Raw genomic sequence first — 15,271 nt, forward strand, 5'->3', positions numbered from 1 at the left:
TTCAATCCACCACATGTATTGCGCATAATTTCCCCCGTGTACTGGCTTCGGTTATGCAACGTCATGTAATTTTACACACATCTTGTTAAATACCAGCTCAGAGAAATGTACAATATTAAAATCACAACAAATGGCTATTTCAGTCACTATTAAAGCACAAGTATAAAACAGAGGACTGAAAAGCTCAGGCACTGTTCTCAAACGAAACACTTCATTACATTCTATAAATTACAGCATGTTAATACGGCGACGTAAGATCTGCCCACGCTGGCAGTTAATGATACTGGAGATTTACAATAAAGCATACAGCCAACACTTGTGTTTCACCTGCATTTTTTGAGAATTACGTACGTTTTCTATTCTTTTCCATACTCCTTTGCATAAAAAAAGCCAATTTCAACCACACTGACAATACTGAAATAAACACAAAACCACGTCTTGCTGATGCATCACATAAAATTTCAATGAAAGGTGCGCAACCACAAAATATTAAACTTCTGACTCAGCCCATTATATTTTATGTACTGTACATTTTCTTAACTGTTGGTACAGACGCTGCTTTGGTCCGATCCCAGCAGTCTCTGGGCGCCAGTCAAAGGAGCAGCCAGTAAAATGACTAACAGTTCCTGAGTGCCACTGAGGCCTTCAGAAGAACTTAGTGGATTCCTGTACACTCCGGTTTCTGCTTTGAAGAATGAGTCATATCCTTCAGTTCTGGGCATTTCATACCTTTTTCTCCTAAGACGTTGCCAAATTCCACTCAACATTTGGCCTCCGTTACTTCAAGGACTGGCATTACGGATGAAGGACCACATCTCTCTGCATATTTACCCACATACAGTCTTCAGCTCCACCTCCCCCCCTCTAGGTGGCCTGCTCCCGTCTCCGGCGACCATAGTCATCATAGATCTCCAGGAACATGTCCCGGCAGTGGATGCGGGCACCCAGCTTGGAGCAGATGAGAAAGGAGCCGGCCATCTTGCGGTGTAGCGAGTAGGTCTCCTCTGGCGGAGGGGTGAGCCGGTGCCGCAGCATGACAGGTATGAGGCTGTGGATGCGCTGGGTGGTGCTCTGGCTGCTGAAGTCGAAGGGGCCCGGAGAGGTGAAGGCCTCACCCAGGATCATCACAGCTTCTGTGTGGGCTTCCTCAAACGCCTGGGAGCACGGAGCATAAACTGGCTAAGGGCACTGGGAGGCCGGGACCGCTGAGGAAGTACTCGAGGTGTGGAGCGAGCAAGACGAAACATGAGAGGGTCTGACCTTGGTTTCAAAACCTGTGAGGAACCTGAGATCCTTGGACTTCTGCAGCACGGTCGCCCGGTCTCCCGCTGAAGCAGCGTACACCACCTGCACCAGAGGCAGACCAAGAGGAACGCAAATCGCAGGCCAAGAGGAACGCAAGTAGGCACAGCGCCAACATCAAATGCAGCTCTTCAAAGCACGTTGGCTACAGGCTGGGGTGCCGCTACAGATTTTGGGAACCATGAAAGCCCATCACACTGGGCCCTGAAACCCAGACCAATCCAATTAAAATATTTTAGGGACCCTGTCAGTCAGGGATCCATAGAATAATCATAACCCCCCCCCCCCCCCCCCCCCAGCACCCCTGGCTACAAGTATTTTAATTTATTGCCGCAGAACCTGCCTTTCATCTGAAATAATAATGCTTAAAAAAATTTCAGGTTATGGTCAAGTTTATTAGAATTGATAAGATTACAAGGTCAAGTTCAGCTTTTTAGCTACAAAGCCATTAACCTCGGCCTGTCTGACTCTGATCTGCTTACCTCTATGTAGTCATCAGTAAATTTCTCTGGATAATCCCGGCAAGCCCCAAAATCCAGCAGGAAAATCTAAAGACACGGGAATACGGAGGATTAAAATGACCATGTTTTTGCATTACATGCACGTTTTCATGTTAGTCACAGCCACAACACAGTTTACAGACCTTGTCCTGTTCAGCATTGTAGAAGAAGTTAGCCCAGTTAGGGTCGGTCTGCATGAAGCGGAACTCAAACAGCTCCCTCAAGCACAGCTGCAGGATGCTGAAGCAAATCTGCAAGCGCAAATGCACTATATTATACATATATAAAAGGAGAAGGAACACAGGACATATTTCAATGCTTAAAAAAAAAAAAAAAAACTGAACTAATGGCAATACTGCCATCCTGTGGTCAATCTCCATAATGACAGCACACCTCCAAATCACGTGGTTTCTGCCTTTTTGGTACGGAGAGCTGCGGTTTACCACATCAAAGTGGTATTGGCTACTCTTTGTTAAAGTGGCTTTAAAACTAATTACAAAGAATAAAATGACTTCAAATGTAAATAATCGTTGCCACACCCATATCAAATTAAGAAATATTTACATTTCCATTAATTGAAAGCACGTATAACCACACAAGAGCTGGATGTCGCAGAGATGGGTAATGACTTAAATCCAGAAGCCTGGAATGAGCAGCAACACCACCTCGGCTAATCGAATGGGTCTGATCAATCGCTGATTTAGACGCGCAGCCCGGAAGACCGACAAACGCCACAATCAAGATTTCAAAAGAAAAGCTCATCTAGGTGGGCTGATGCTAGCAGGCAAGGCTCTGCCAGGCAACGCTGCTTTAATTAAATAACGGCGAAGCCGCAGAGGAGCCAGCGATGGGGAAATTTCCGGGAAGCCATCCAACTTGTGGACGCACCGGGCACCTCGCGGTGCTACGGCTCAATGTTCCGTCAGAAGACCAGAATACCAAGCCCTGATTTTAGAAAACAAATTAAAAATGGACAAAAGGTGCAGACCACCAGAGAGTCGGCCCAGTTTAACGGCAGGTTATTCATGGAGAGCGAGGAAGTTCGACCAGTTTAACTCCACCTCAACAAACTGGTTTTTGTGTTCCTGTCATTTCCCCTGTCCATAAATGTTGGTAAACGGTTACGCTTTGAGGGAAAAAAGCTCCGTCTGGTGGACTAAGTCCAACGGTACCGCAAGCACGAGCTCAGACCCTCCACCTTGTTCCGCGTCTCCTGGCTGAGGTTCACGCAGTGGTCCAGCGGCACCCCAGACACCATCTCCGTGGTCAGGACGCGGCCGCTTGTCAGGCTGTCCTGCACCTCCGGGACCCTGAAGAAGGGGTCCCCCTCCAGCAGAGCCCTGCGATCAAACATACAGCACTGATACACGCGCTACTCCACATAAGATCAAAATAAAGTCAGTTTATTTTTATATAGCGCCTTTCACAACAGGGTCGCTTTACATGGATGTGTTGTGATACATTAAACATCATTAGAGTGAGTATTATCCCGTTCTATGAAACATTGACATATTTCAGCATGCAATAAAAAAAAAGTCATGATCACTTCTTACAGTTCCTTCGGTAATCTGTCTGATCTAAGAGGGACTCGTTTTTTAATCAAGTTTGACTTGCTAAAGAACTATTGTGTGTTAAATTGAAAAAGTAGCTGCATGACTGATAATTGATTTAACATTTAATTTAATATCAGAACTATAGGAATTTCATTTGCATCTACAACTATTATTATACGGTTTTATTAAGAAAACTATATGTCACCTCGCGGTCAACCAGCTTCAGTATCTGTGACCCATTTGTGGTCAAACCTAGCCTGGCCGACCTAAAACCGGCAGTGACACAGACTCCCGACAGTTCCGGACTATTATGAGGACCGCTGCCGCATACAGCTGTCCGAATGACGAGCTCAGGGTTTGTCCGATGGAGTCTTGGGGTTTCTCTAAAAGAGCTTCCCAACGATTAGCTATTTGAAATGAATAATCCTCACACAGCCCATTAATCTACCATATCCTCCTCTCAATCTGACCCAAAACAAACAGGATTTAGGTGTCAATGACTACGGTGGGCTTTGTTGTACTTAGCTTTGTCCAAAGTGACAATCAAGCGCCAAAAAACATAATTATTTTGCCAGCAAAGATATTCAAACCCACAACCGACGACAGCCAGCAGTATTTTTATAGCTGCGAGTTATATTTTGACCCCCAATGGATCGTTTCACTACCAAATAAAGCCACAGGCATCACATTTTCACAGTACCTGAATCGCTTGGCACATTTCGCTTCCCTCTTGTAGTCACATTCCCAAGCCAGCTCTCTCTGAAGGACCTCCAGGCTGCTGTCTGCAAACAAGCCTGTGCAAAAAAAACAAAACAAGGAAATGTCTGCATATCCCAAAGTGAGTGGATTAACGATGATAGGCTGCGTGCAGGGTCCGGTCTCACCTTCAGGCAGCGCTATGCTCATTTTCAGCACGGCCATCAAGTTGTTAATATCGCTGTGGATGCTCTCTGCAACGCCTGGGTACTGGTGTACGAGGGAGGGGGGGGGAAATTACCACAACATATGGACAGACAGTCCCCTTAAATTTGGTCCTCGTATGTCACATGGCTAGACTAAGGGCTCCGGCACCGAAAAGGTCACCATGGCTTCGGCTAGATCTGAAGTGAGCTGGAGCAATTGTCTGCAGAATTGCTGTGCCTATTTAAAAGCATCACACATGCTCCGTTTAATGAGATGTGGGCCTCTTCGAATGAGGCATCCATCATGACAATGGTGCCCTGCAGTGTTGATCCCTGCTATATTAGCCATCTGTGGTGTGGAAGCCCTGATGGGAATTAAAATTGGCCCACATTCCATCAGGTGGATCGCATGGCTGGGTGCCTCTGCCTGACACTGCTCTACAGCGACACCTACTGCCAAGTGGGTGGAATTGACCAATAATGTCACAGGAAATTATGTCATGATTGTTGGGAAAAAAAAATCACAAATCTAGCATAGCAGACGTGACTTTTCCCACCAGAGAAGGGCTGCAGCGCCCTGCTGCGTCTGCTCACCTGGATCTTCAGGGCCACCTCCCGACCATCCTGCAGCACTCCGTGGTGGACCTGCCCGATGGATGCCGCCGCAAACGGCTTCTCCTCGAACGAGGCCAGCTCCTCCCTCCAGCCTGCGCCCAACTCCTCTTCCAGGACATTCTACACAGATGACCGGTGCATAGATCGCGTCAGACCATTAGTTAGCGCGGGACAAATGTCTGGCTAATTGGAGACGCAGACAAAAAGTGGCCAGACCCAGTAGTTCCTGGCTAAGGTGCTTAATACATCGGGGTCACCTGGGCTGTAGCTCAGAGACCTCATCTATAAAGGGACCTCAGGTAACCCTGTGCAATAAAATTAACTAATTTTAACTATATTACTGAAAGGGGGGGGACTCTGACAAATCAAATAGACCAGGGGCCTCCACCTACGCAACTAGCTTTATAAAACTTGTGTGTCTATATATTAGGGCTGTCAACACATCAACGCGCACGATTAAATTTTAAAAGAAAGACGCATATTTTTTTAATCACGTTAAAGCACAGCCTCTTAGAGCCACATTTCGAGTCAAGACAATGTGTTTACCGAGTTTTCTGTAGCACATCCTTCATCTGCTCCCATAATTGTTTTTTGGCTTTCGACGCATATACTAAGTCTGTCAGACATTGTCTACCATTGTGTGAACAATTATTTTGACAATAGCAGGCTGCTGCTTTATTTGTTTGATTATGTACTGATGTACACACACACACACACACACACACACACACAGAATACTTTGCAAAAGACTTAAGCACTCAAAGTAAATGTTCAAAGCTATTTATCTGGGTAGCAGGTGCATAGGTGCTCAGAATCAAAATACAATATCGCCTTAGAAAGTACGAAAACTAAAAGTAACGTAACAAAAAAAATCGTAAGAATTTCTTCGGTTCTCCAAAAAGTTACTGATATCTTGTCCAATGGCTTGAAGAACACAGATTCGGTTCCCAAACTTCTCCTCAGGGGCACTCCAGCCATCCCATATATTTGTGAAATTTTAGCAACCAGCTGGCTAGTTTTAAGTCAGTGATGTATCGATTAGCCACACAAGGTGTGCTAGTGGTTCAGTGAAATGACACATGGGTGTATTGGATGGTCGCTGCAAATTCTGGGGTGAGGTTTTGATATAGTTAAGCTGACGTACTTTTACATACATAATATAAGGGTTTTACACCAAGATGACGATCATTTAAATATCATTTCCTTCGACTAGCTCCGACTTGTGTACAATACTGTATATACCCAGTGGAAACAGCCCTCAGGACCAAAACTCACCATCATTTGCCAAGACGGCATGAAGTCGGCACTCTGTCTGACACGCTCAAATATCTTTTGTACTTGGGGGTTGATGAAGCTGTTATCTGAAGGAGATATGACCGCAACAATGAACACTTCGGCCAGAATCGTCCTTTATTTTCCAAGCAGTTAAGGAGAGTTAATGCGTAATTGATGGATGTTTACTCAGTATGTATAAGCATGACAAACAAAACATGAGGCCACAACACACACACATACAAATATTTATGCACACGTTGAATATATATAAAAAAAAAAAAAAATCACCAATTGCATGCTTGTTAAAGTATTAACTCATGCGACTCTTTAAAAAAAAAAAAAAAAAAAGTAGGAGAAGTTACACTATGATTGCTTGGGCTGAACAGCAGTGACAGACGACAGTATGAAAGACTACACACAGGCGAGAGCGGGTCGAGGGCCCGCGGGAACCTGGGGTGACGCAGTACCTTGGATGCTGAGCATCTGTCCGATCTTGAGCGCCGCTCCGCGCACCTTGCAGAGGGTGTCCACGATCCTCTCTGCGTTGGCCTCCGATAACAGTGGCGAGTCCAGCAGGGCGGCCGTTTCTGAAGCGGAGAAACCAGACAGGGGCCTTTAACGCGAGCTGGACAAACGCTGCCCAGCGTGACGAATTCCGCGCGACCTCCATAACCACCTGAGCGCTTGCCTCCCAGAGACTGCTTGGCTGCTTCTGCAATGGCTCCCAGACTCAGGCCGACCGCGAGACCTGCAGGAGAGCGACGGCTAAAGCAGGGCGTCCTGCGGCACAACCGCAACAAACATCCGTCTGTATTATCGTAAAACGTACGCAAGATATTCCCGAGACCGATACATAAATCATCTGGATCCTACCAAGTTAATTATGCTCCCTAGCCGGCCAATAGAACAGTTCTCAGTAACGGGGTAAACGAAAATCCACGCCATGTTATACAGTAACTCTGGTGATCCACACAGGTAAAGTAGGGGAGTATGGCTTTTAAAGAAAACCGTGACACAGAGCAGGTCCCACATATCACTGACACGACCAGCGTGAATAAGAGTCACCTACCTCCAAAATTAGCAAGCCGGCCGATACGGGTGGCTGGGACTTTCCTTTCTTTGGCACGGTCACTCAGCTGAAAAGCACGAGCAGAAAGGAAAACACACACACACACATATATATGAGGAACTGCTTCCATGGTGGCTGTTATACTAGTGTCTGTTACACAAATGAGTAAACTTGGGTTTCCCTGGTCTGTATTCTGACTGACATTCTCATTACCAACAGGCAGTGAGCGAGACTGCAAAGTTCAGGCAATCGGAACACTGAGAGGTTTTCAATCTTTAGGACGAAAAGGAAAAGATGCTGAAGCAGCATAATGCTTTTCGATACAATTACACATCAGTGTAAACTATTTTGCAATTTCAGCACAGACAAAGCAGAGAGAGGTAAAAAAAAAAAAAGGGCTTAATGGGGGAAAAAATTCAGGTGCAAGCATTTATTTCTGAAATATCACTAAATATTCTAAATGTTAAATCGTGATATCAGAATGAAAAGACACCTGCATGAGGTTATACGTTGAAGATCTTTATTGAGACATTTCAGTGTCAACAAAGAACATAAAAGCCAAAACATTATGCTGCTAAAAATGTCAGGAAACACCTCCATCGTTTGAGAGCCAAGTTCCTCACCAAGAACTGTGCAACCAATAAACTTTATTTTCAGTTACCGTTACCATAAGCAGATTTATGTAACAATTTTAAATACAAGTCTTTGAATGCAAATCTGTGCATATTACAGTACTGGCATCAAAATATACAACTATAAAACTCCGCAAGATATATATTAAAAAAATTAGAAAACCTCTCAATATCAAATGGCCATAATCTTGATTATATATTCTCATGAGAATAGCAATTCATTTTTATCCTCTGCAGAGGGCATTACATTTTTGCTCTTATATACTGTACATGCTATTCTGTTAAGTCCTGTTGCTCCTTAAAGAGGACAGATTAGGCTTCAACGTGGCATCAGATGTGTGGGGCATGCTTTGTACCATCTCCAACGCATAATTGATAGAGATTAAAAAAAATCTGAAGCTTATGCACGGTAAGGCACAGCTTTACTGGCCACCAACGTGCAAAAACAAAATATCAGAAGAGAAGAAGTACAAATGTCATCATGCTTATTAGAAAACATGAAGTGCAGCATTTCTGTGTATAAAACATACCCATGACATTGTTTCATCTTCAATAGAATGAGAAATGCCCTAACATTCCTCCTTAGTTCTCTCTCACCTTCTGGCGCGGCAGTCTGGCGGCTGGTGTCCTGTTTGCTGCCTGCTTGGACTCCCGGGCCTTCTTCATGTCTTCTTCCGTCAGGCGGCCCACCGCCGAGTCGTGGAGCAGCCTGCGGATCTGCAGCGCCGGGCCTTGGTGCAGGAAGCGGGTGCTCTGACCCTGCCAACCGGGACGGTCCGTTCTGGCGCGAGGTAGCGGGTTCCCGGCCTCCTGGACTGGCCGCTCCCCTTGGCCTGCGGAGTCCAGCGGCATCTCAGAGGCCACTGCCCACTTTGCTGCGGCATCTTGCTCCACTTCTTCCCAGGTGTCGGGGAATTCTGACCTCACAGACTGGACAGGCAAGGACCGGATCGAATATTTAAATTACTCTAACCAATCAGCAGCATGTTTCGTATCATATATAATGGATTCATCCATCCATTTTCCAAACCGCTTATCCTACTGGGTCGCGGGGGGTCCGGAACTTATCCCGGAAGCAATGGGCACAAGGCAGGGAACAACCCAGGATGGGGGGCCAGCCCATCGCAGGGCACACTCACACACCATTCACTCACACATGCACACCTACGGGCAATTTAGCAACTCCAATTAGCCTCAGCATGTTTTTTTTTTTTTTTTTTTTGGACTGTGGGGGGAAACCGGAGTACCCGGAGGAAACCCCACGACGACACGGGGAGAACATGCAAACTCCACACACATGTAACCCAGGCGGAGACTTGAACCCGGGTCCCAGAGGTGTGAGGCGACAGTGCTAACCACTGCACCACCATGCCACCCCATAATGGTTTCATATGATACGTATATTATGCATTACTTACAGCTGGAAAGATAAAAGTGAAATGTTTATTCATATCAGCATAACATGCAAACCATGTTAAAGAATGTGTGACACCTTGCAAATATTGGTATGATCAAGATTGAATAGCTACAGATACATAATCATACTGGATAGTAGAGAAGACAGGATTTCATTCATTATGCTCGTTATGATACCGACTGATTAGGCTGCTGTAATTGTGTTTGTATTTAATTATACAATAATTATACTAATAATAATTAGTTTTATTCAAAACTAATTCTGTTTTCCCTGTTGTTACAAAACTACACCTAACCATGAACCGAAAACCAAACTTTGTACAGAACTGTGAGATTTGTGTACCGTTACACCTCTAACAGACCGCCATCCTGTCCTCACAGGGATAAGTTTGAGCTTGTTTAAACCCAGCAGTGGATAACTGATTTGGGAGACGCAAGGATGAATGTTCAGTTCATGTTAATCCATCAGAGATGGTGACAGTGCTGGAGGTTGGACCCACCGTACTGCTTCGAGCGACTGTACCCAATATGCGCTCAACAAGCTCCTCTGCTGCCTTAACTCCTGCACCCATTGTGGAGTTGCAAGCCATGAGCCGCAGCTGTTCCCCTTGGATGGAGATGAAAGCTGTGCCCACACGTCCCATTCCTCGCAGCACCTGGAGCACCTCCATCAACATTGCTGCAAATAAATTAGTTCTTCTTACTGGTGTAAGACTGGAAACACAGGGGAAATTGTAATTTAACTAACTCCTGGACAGTTTCATTAAAATACAGAAACTTCCATTCAGCAGGTGCTCTTAGCTGAAGTTGTTGAGGAGTTCATTTTGACGGACTACACATTTTTACAACGACATAAGTTTTATGTCCGGAGGGGCGATCTTCAGTTGATGATATATTGCTCATTAGTTAAGCGGCTAAACCGAGTGTAAATGCATGGTAGGAGTTAGTAGACTGTCAGCTATGATGTTATGAATGAATATTTCACTGGAAGGGGCAAAATGAATAAATGAATGAAGGTTACATTTAAGACACCCAAAGTACTCCAACCATCACCACTGTGTAGCACCCACCTGGATGAAACGAGGTTAAAATATTCTTTCAACTATCCAAATGAGCGATATAGAAAACGCATGAATTCCGTCAACTATTTCTTTTTTACTTTGCCAACAGCGACTAACTAAATAAGCTGATATTAAGATATGATTTCCTGAGTTTTTAAACCATTTGTAGCCAACCTCTAGCTAGTCTGAAAAGTTCCTGCAACGACAAGGATACAAAAGAGATATCTGTTTACAAGAAACTACTAGGACAAGAAGATAACCGAGAGACTTTACCTGCTATCTTCCAGAATGAAAGCTCAGCAGTCGTGTCCTTCGCTTTCCTTCTCGCAAACACTCATGCGCGATTTCAGGTCCTTGGCCACGCCTCCATAACCCGGAAGTAGTACAACACTCATCAACTTTGATTTAAAATATTTCCCTCTGTCTAACAACAGAGTAGCCATTCAGATGTTGTGCGGCGCCCACACTAGTTTGTTGTCATTAGATAATTGACGACTAACAGATCAGTAATTAGACCAATGACAAAAGTGTGCCTGGTAATATTTGGTTGCAAAAAATTATTCAGGAAAGGAGCTTAATATTAAAAACGCATGTTTATGGTACAAGTAAAACTACCTACGCCGTTAAATAAACGATATTATTTAATTCTTCGCTTGCAATTGCAGTATAATTAGGCACAGAAGTGAATTTAGCCTATATGTTATTAATCGCTTAAATATTTTTCTTTAAAAAAAATAGACGACATAAGAGCAATCATATAATCACCATGTTAATGGTGACATGGGTAGCATAGTGGATCAGTGGGTAAATTATCTATAGCGATAAAAACCGCTATAGCGTAATTCACCGGAAATACACTTAATGTAAATCATATCTTGGACATGTGATCACATAGCCTAGGCTAACGTAACCTTCATGGTCACTCTACCGTTTGGCGCTAGCTAGTTTAGAAAGGTCACACTGTAGACTGTCAGCGATCGGTGAGTTATTATTCTGCATCATAATTGCATCTGTATTACAGTGACCAAGCAATAGCGGGCAAAGTGATTCCCCTTGCTTGGTTTATGTTAGCCCTAGCTGGGGCCCCGCCCCTCCTCAGAGACAGGCTGTTGCCTGGTTTAGCCTCTGACACCTCCCATTACCTTGGCCAAGGATAAGTGGCTGAAAAATGAATTGATTGTGACTTGCAACGCGATGGGTTATAAAAATTAACGTTCAAATTGGCACACCTTGAGAAACTGAATACTATTAAAGATGCATTGTAGTAACTGGCTCTAGGAAAAAGATTGACATATTTCTGCTTCCAGTCATAACACGTGAAACCCATACCGATCATAAATATACAACTACTACTACATAACATACACCTGGTATAATAACACGTTTCCTTAAAAGCTACAGTATAATCGGTTTAAATTATAATTAACCACCTAATGTCAATAAATGTATATCTTATTTAATTGGAAATTACGAGTGTTGGAAAATTAAATTGAAATCGTGGCCAAAATAGTGTTTGCGATTTCTTGCCTATGTATGCACAGACTGGTGGCCAGTCTTCACTGATTGCACAGTCCATCAATAAGAGCAGAGTGTGAAGGTTGAATTAGCAGAGCAGTAGCACAGTTGTACGTAAAATGTTGCAATCCACACAACATAATGGGAGACAGCGTTCAGAAGAGAACAAATTGTTTGTATGCATCTCACTGGCACGTGTGTGACCAGAAAAGCAACTCTTGTGGTGTATCAAGAGCCACAGAGGACGTACCAACTGGAATAACTGTCAATGCAAAAGGAAGCTGTCTGAAAGGGATGTCCGAGTACTAACCCGGATTGCATCCAAGAAACATAAAACCACAACTCCCCAATTCACTGTAGAATTAAACATTCACCTCGACTATCCTGTTTCCACCAAAATTGTTCATTGAGAGCTCCACAGGATGTGTGTTTGTATATATACATATATATATCCATCCATCCATCCATTTTCCCAAACCGCTTATCCTACTTGGTCACGGGGGGTCCGGAGCCTATCCCGGAAGCAATGGGCACGAGGCAGGGAGCAACCCAGGATGGGGGGCCAGCCCATCGCAGGGCACACTCACACACCATTCACTCACACATGCACACCTACAGTATGGGCAATTTATCAACTCCAATTAGCCTCAGCATGTCTTTGGACTGTAGGGGGAAACCAGAGTACCCGGAGGAAATGCCTCAACGACATGGGGAGAACATGCAAACTCCACACACATGTGACTCAGGCGGAGACTCGAACCTGGGTCTCAGAGGTGTGAGGCAACAGTACTAACCACTGCACTACCATGCCACCCCCACATATATATATATGACCTGTAATTAAATTTTTCCTAGTTACAGACTCAATTACGGATATGTGAACCAGGAATTCTTACTAGTCAAAATGTATTTATAGATATCTACCACAGGAGTTCTTACTAGTTAAAATTGAATTATGAATTATATCCATAATATGACTTTCCACTATTGAAAAGTGAAGTCAGGATATTTGAGGCCAAAATACAATGGAAGTCAATGGGAATGTATGACTAGTAAAAACTGAATTATAGAGCTCTATAATAGTAATTCTTACTAGTAAAAAAACAATTCTTACTAGTAAAAATGATAATTCTTACTAGTAAGAATTGCATTGCAGATATCTTGAATTCATATTCTTACTAGTAAAAATCGCATTTTTACAAGTAGCAATGTTATTTTCATTAGTAAGAAGTAAACCTTATACTAATAAAAGACATTTTGGCTTGCTATATGCTATCTAGATCAAAAGATGCGTTGTACCAGGGACGTGTAGAGGCTGAGGGTGTCGGATATGGATGGACCATACTATTAATTTTCTTCCGATTTAATCTAATACTCAGGCTGATATCGCCTATACCGATATTCTTAAATCGTGTGTACGCATTAAATACCAATAGCTCTGAACAATATTTGAAAAATTTCACAATGTAACATTTCATTGCAATCAATATATTAATCTATATTGCCATATTCGAAAACAAAAAGGAGTTCACAATAGTTTGTCAGATAAGTTGGTGGTGTTGCTCTGAGTTGACGAGTTGTAACAGCTGTAAACTTTAGACTAATTTTTAAAGATACTAGATAATCATTAAACCTGTTCAGCTAATTTTACCGCCAAGATTTCAAAATACTGCGTGCATACCGAAAATATATTTGAAAATACCGGATTAGCTTTGTATAGCAGCCCACTGGCCACTCGGATAATTGGCTACTCTGACAAACATCACATTTTTCTTCGTTACTATCTTGTGTTTTAAAATAACTCCACACGAAACAGTTTATTTCCATTCGGTCTTCCGAGCTCTACCGATTGCTCCTTTCTCCCACCACTGTGACTGACTCGTGCTGTAGTTGTCAGTCTGGAGCAGGAACAGCAATCCTGCCCCAACACTGACAACAAAGGTCCTGCTAATAGTTCATGTCCAGCTCCCTATAATACATTTACTTTGTTTGCATTATGTATACTGTCTTTGTACCTTGTCTTTTTGGCAATATATGTATGTTCTTCTGTACTGTATGCACCAGAATGTCCGCCTGGGATCAATAAAGTTAGTCTTAATATACATTTGAAACATTTAAATGGCACGTATAAAACAGTAAGAAAAAAATTAACTTTATAATCGATTCTCAGAAATGAATCGAGGTAGTCTATATGACAAATACATGATATTTCAGTATCGATCCGCAAATCCTTAATGCCAAAACGATTAAATGTGACACTCATTTTAAACTCCCCCTCCGTTCCAGCACCTGCCCTTCGAAAGGGCTCTGCACGGCGCTGCATTGTCGCCAATTCTGTCTGCTAATCGCTGCATGTATTTTTCCCATGCACGAGTAATAAAATTAGGACAGATGTTTCGTATGCATATAAAATAAATATAAATAAATTAATGACAAAAACATCCAAAAATCCTTCTCTGAAAAATCCTTCAATGATTCACATATTTTGTAACGGGAATTTCCTTGACTAACAATGATTACAGCAATTACATTAATAAGAGAATGAAGTGGGGGTTTAAATGAAACACTGAAAAAGTCGTTGTGTTGTTCTTACTCGGCTCTGGGGAAAATATAAAGTAGTTTTTCGAAAGATCTCAGCCGTTTGATTTTACTACAGATATTCTTTGTGAGAGTGAGTGTCAGAAAAAATGCTAAGGATGCTCCAATTTTCTTGGTTGGTCATTTGAATACAGACAGCAAACCCTGATCACGGGAAAGCCAAAAAGAAAATAGGGGTCCATCTGGCACCACTAAGGTGATAAGGAAGTAGCTGATAACAGTGACCAGAAAGCATCAATTTTTCCACCAAACCAGTTTTGCGGACATCGATCTTGAGGTTTCGTCAGGATTTCTATCAATTCTATCACAGAAACGTCCATGCATTATTCAAGTATATAAAACGTTGTTTTGGTTTGTATGTTGTGCAGGTTCTGTTTATATAACATGCTTAATAAACGGCAGAACAAAACTGAAAAAATCTGTCAAGTCTTTGATTCATCGAGAAGTGAGGGGAAGTAAGGAACTTTGAATGGTCTGGTTCAGGTAATCTGTCATCTTGCCAGTTAAATAAGTGTTTCTACATTACTTCGACAAAAACATCAACAGCATTGTGTGTCAAAACATCCACACGCTACAATCTTTGTTTATCAAGTTAAATACTAACTTCGTTCTACCTGCAAACACTGACTGGGAGTACCGTCAGGTGCAAACGCAGGCTACAGTCAGTATTCGATCAGTGCAAGTGGTCACGTTGGGCCATCGTTTGCAAGCATTTGCAATTCCAGCACTGTAAGCCCCCCCCGGCTCGTGGAAGCAGGGGGCGAGTAAAAATCGAGCGTGGGAGGGATGGGGAGGGGGTGCTGGGGGGAGGGGGTGGCTGAGGAGGATGCCAT

At 43.2% G+C, this 15,271-nt stretch overlaps 2 protein-coding genes across 4 annotated transcripts in view; one reads left to right on the forward strand and one right to left on the reverse strand.

Annotated features, from left to right (window-relative positions):
* coq8b (coenzyme Q8B) overlaps window positions 1-15,271 on the reverse strand; it is a 16,480-nt gene continuing 1,209 nt past the window's right edge. The window contains exons 1-15 of one of the 3 annotated variants that reach the window (XM_048981046.1): window positions 10,599-10,730; window positions 9,765-9,943; window positions 8,446-8,778; window positions 7,217-7,283; window positions 6,824-6,895; window positions 6,615-6,734; window positions 6,148-6,233; window positions 4,852-4,992; window positions 4,240-4,321; window positions 4,056-4,149; window positions 3,001-3,142; window positions 1,946-2,053; window positions 1,785-1,850; window positions 1,261-1,347; window positions 1-1,155 (exon numbers count right to left, since the gene is read on the reverse strand). In XM_048981046.1, coding sequence (XP_048837003.1) covers window positions 865-1,155; window positions 1,261-1,347; window positions 1,785-1,850; window positions 1,946-2,053; window positions 3,001-3,142; window positions 4,056-4,149; window positions 4,240-4,321; window positions 4,852-4,992; window positions 6,148-6,233; window positions 6,615-6,734; window positions 6,824-6,895; window positions 7,217-7,283; window positions 8,446-8,778; window positions 9,765-9,941 — 1,866 coding nt within the window. In that variant the 5' untranslated portion in view covers window positions 9,942-9,943; window positions 10,599-10,730 and the 3' untranslated portion in view covers window positions 1-864. Of the gene's footprint in view, window positions 1,156-1,260; window positions 1,348-1,784; window positions 1,851-1,945; window positions 2,054-3,000; window positions 3,143-4,055; window positions 4,150-4,239; window positions 4,322-4,851; window positions 4,993-6,147; window positions 6,234-6,614; window positions 6,735-6,823; window positions 6,896-7,216; window positions 7,284-8,445; window positions 8,779-9,764; window positions 9,979-10,598; window positions 10,731-15,271 lie in introns of those variants that run through there. The other 2 variants (XM_048981047.1, XM_048981048.1) reach the window with 2 other exon arrangements.
* Window positions 14,848-15,271, forward strand: part of fbxo46 (F-box protein 46) — an 8,083-nt gene continuing 7,659 nt past the window's right edge. Inside the window, exon 1 of the mRNA XM_048981036.1 lies at window positions 14,848-14,921. The gene's annotated coding sequence lies outside the window, so the exon portion shown is untranslated. The remainder of the gene's footprint in view (window positions 14,922-15,271) is intronic.

This window comes from Brienomyrus brachyistius, chromosome 17, assembly GCF_023856365.1.
Source record: "Brienomyrus brachyistius isolate T26 chromosome 17, BBRACH_0.4, whole genome shotgun sequence".
In the NCBI taxonomy this organism is placed as follows: Eukaryota; Metazoa; Chordata; class Actinopteri; order Osteoglossiformes; family Mormyridae; genus Brienomyrus; species Brienomyrus brachyistius.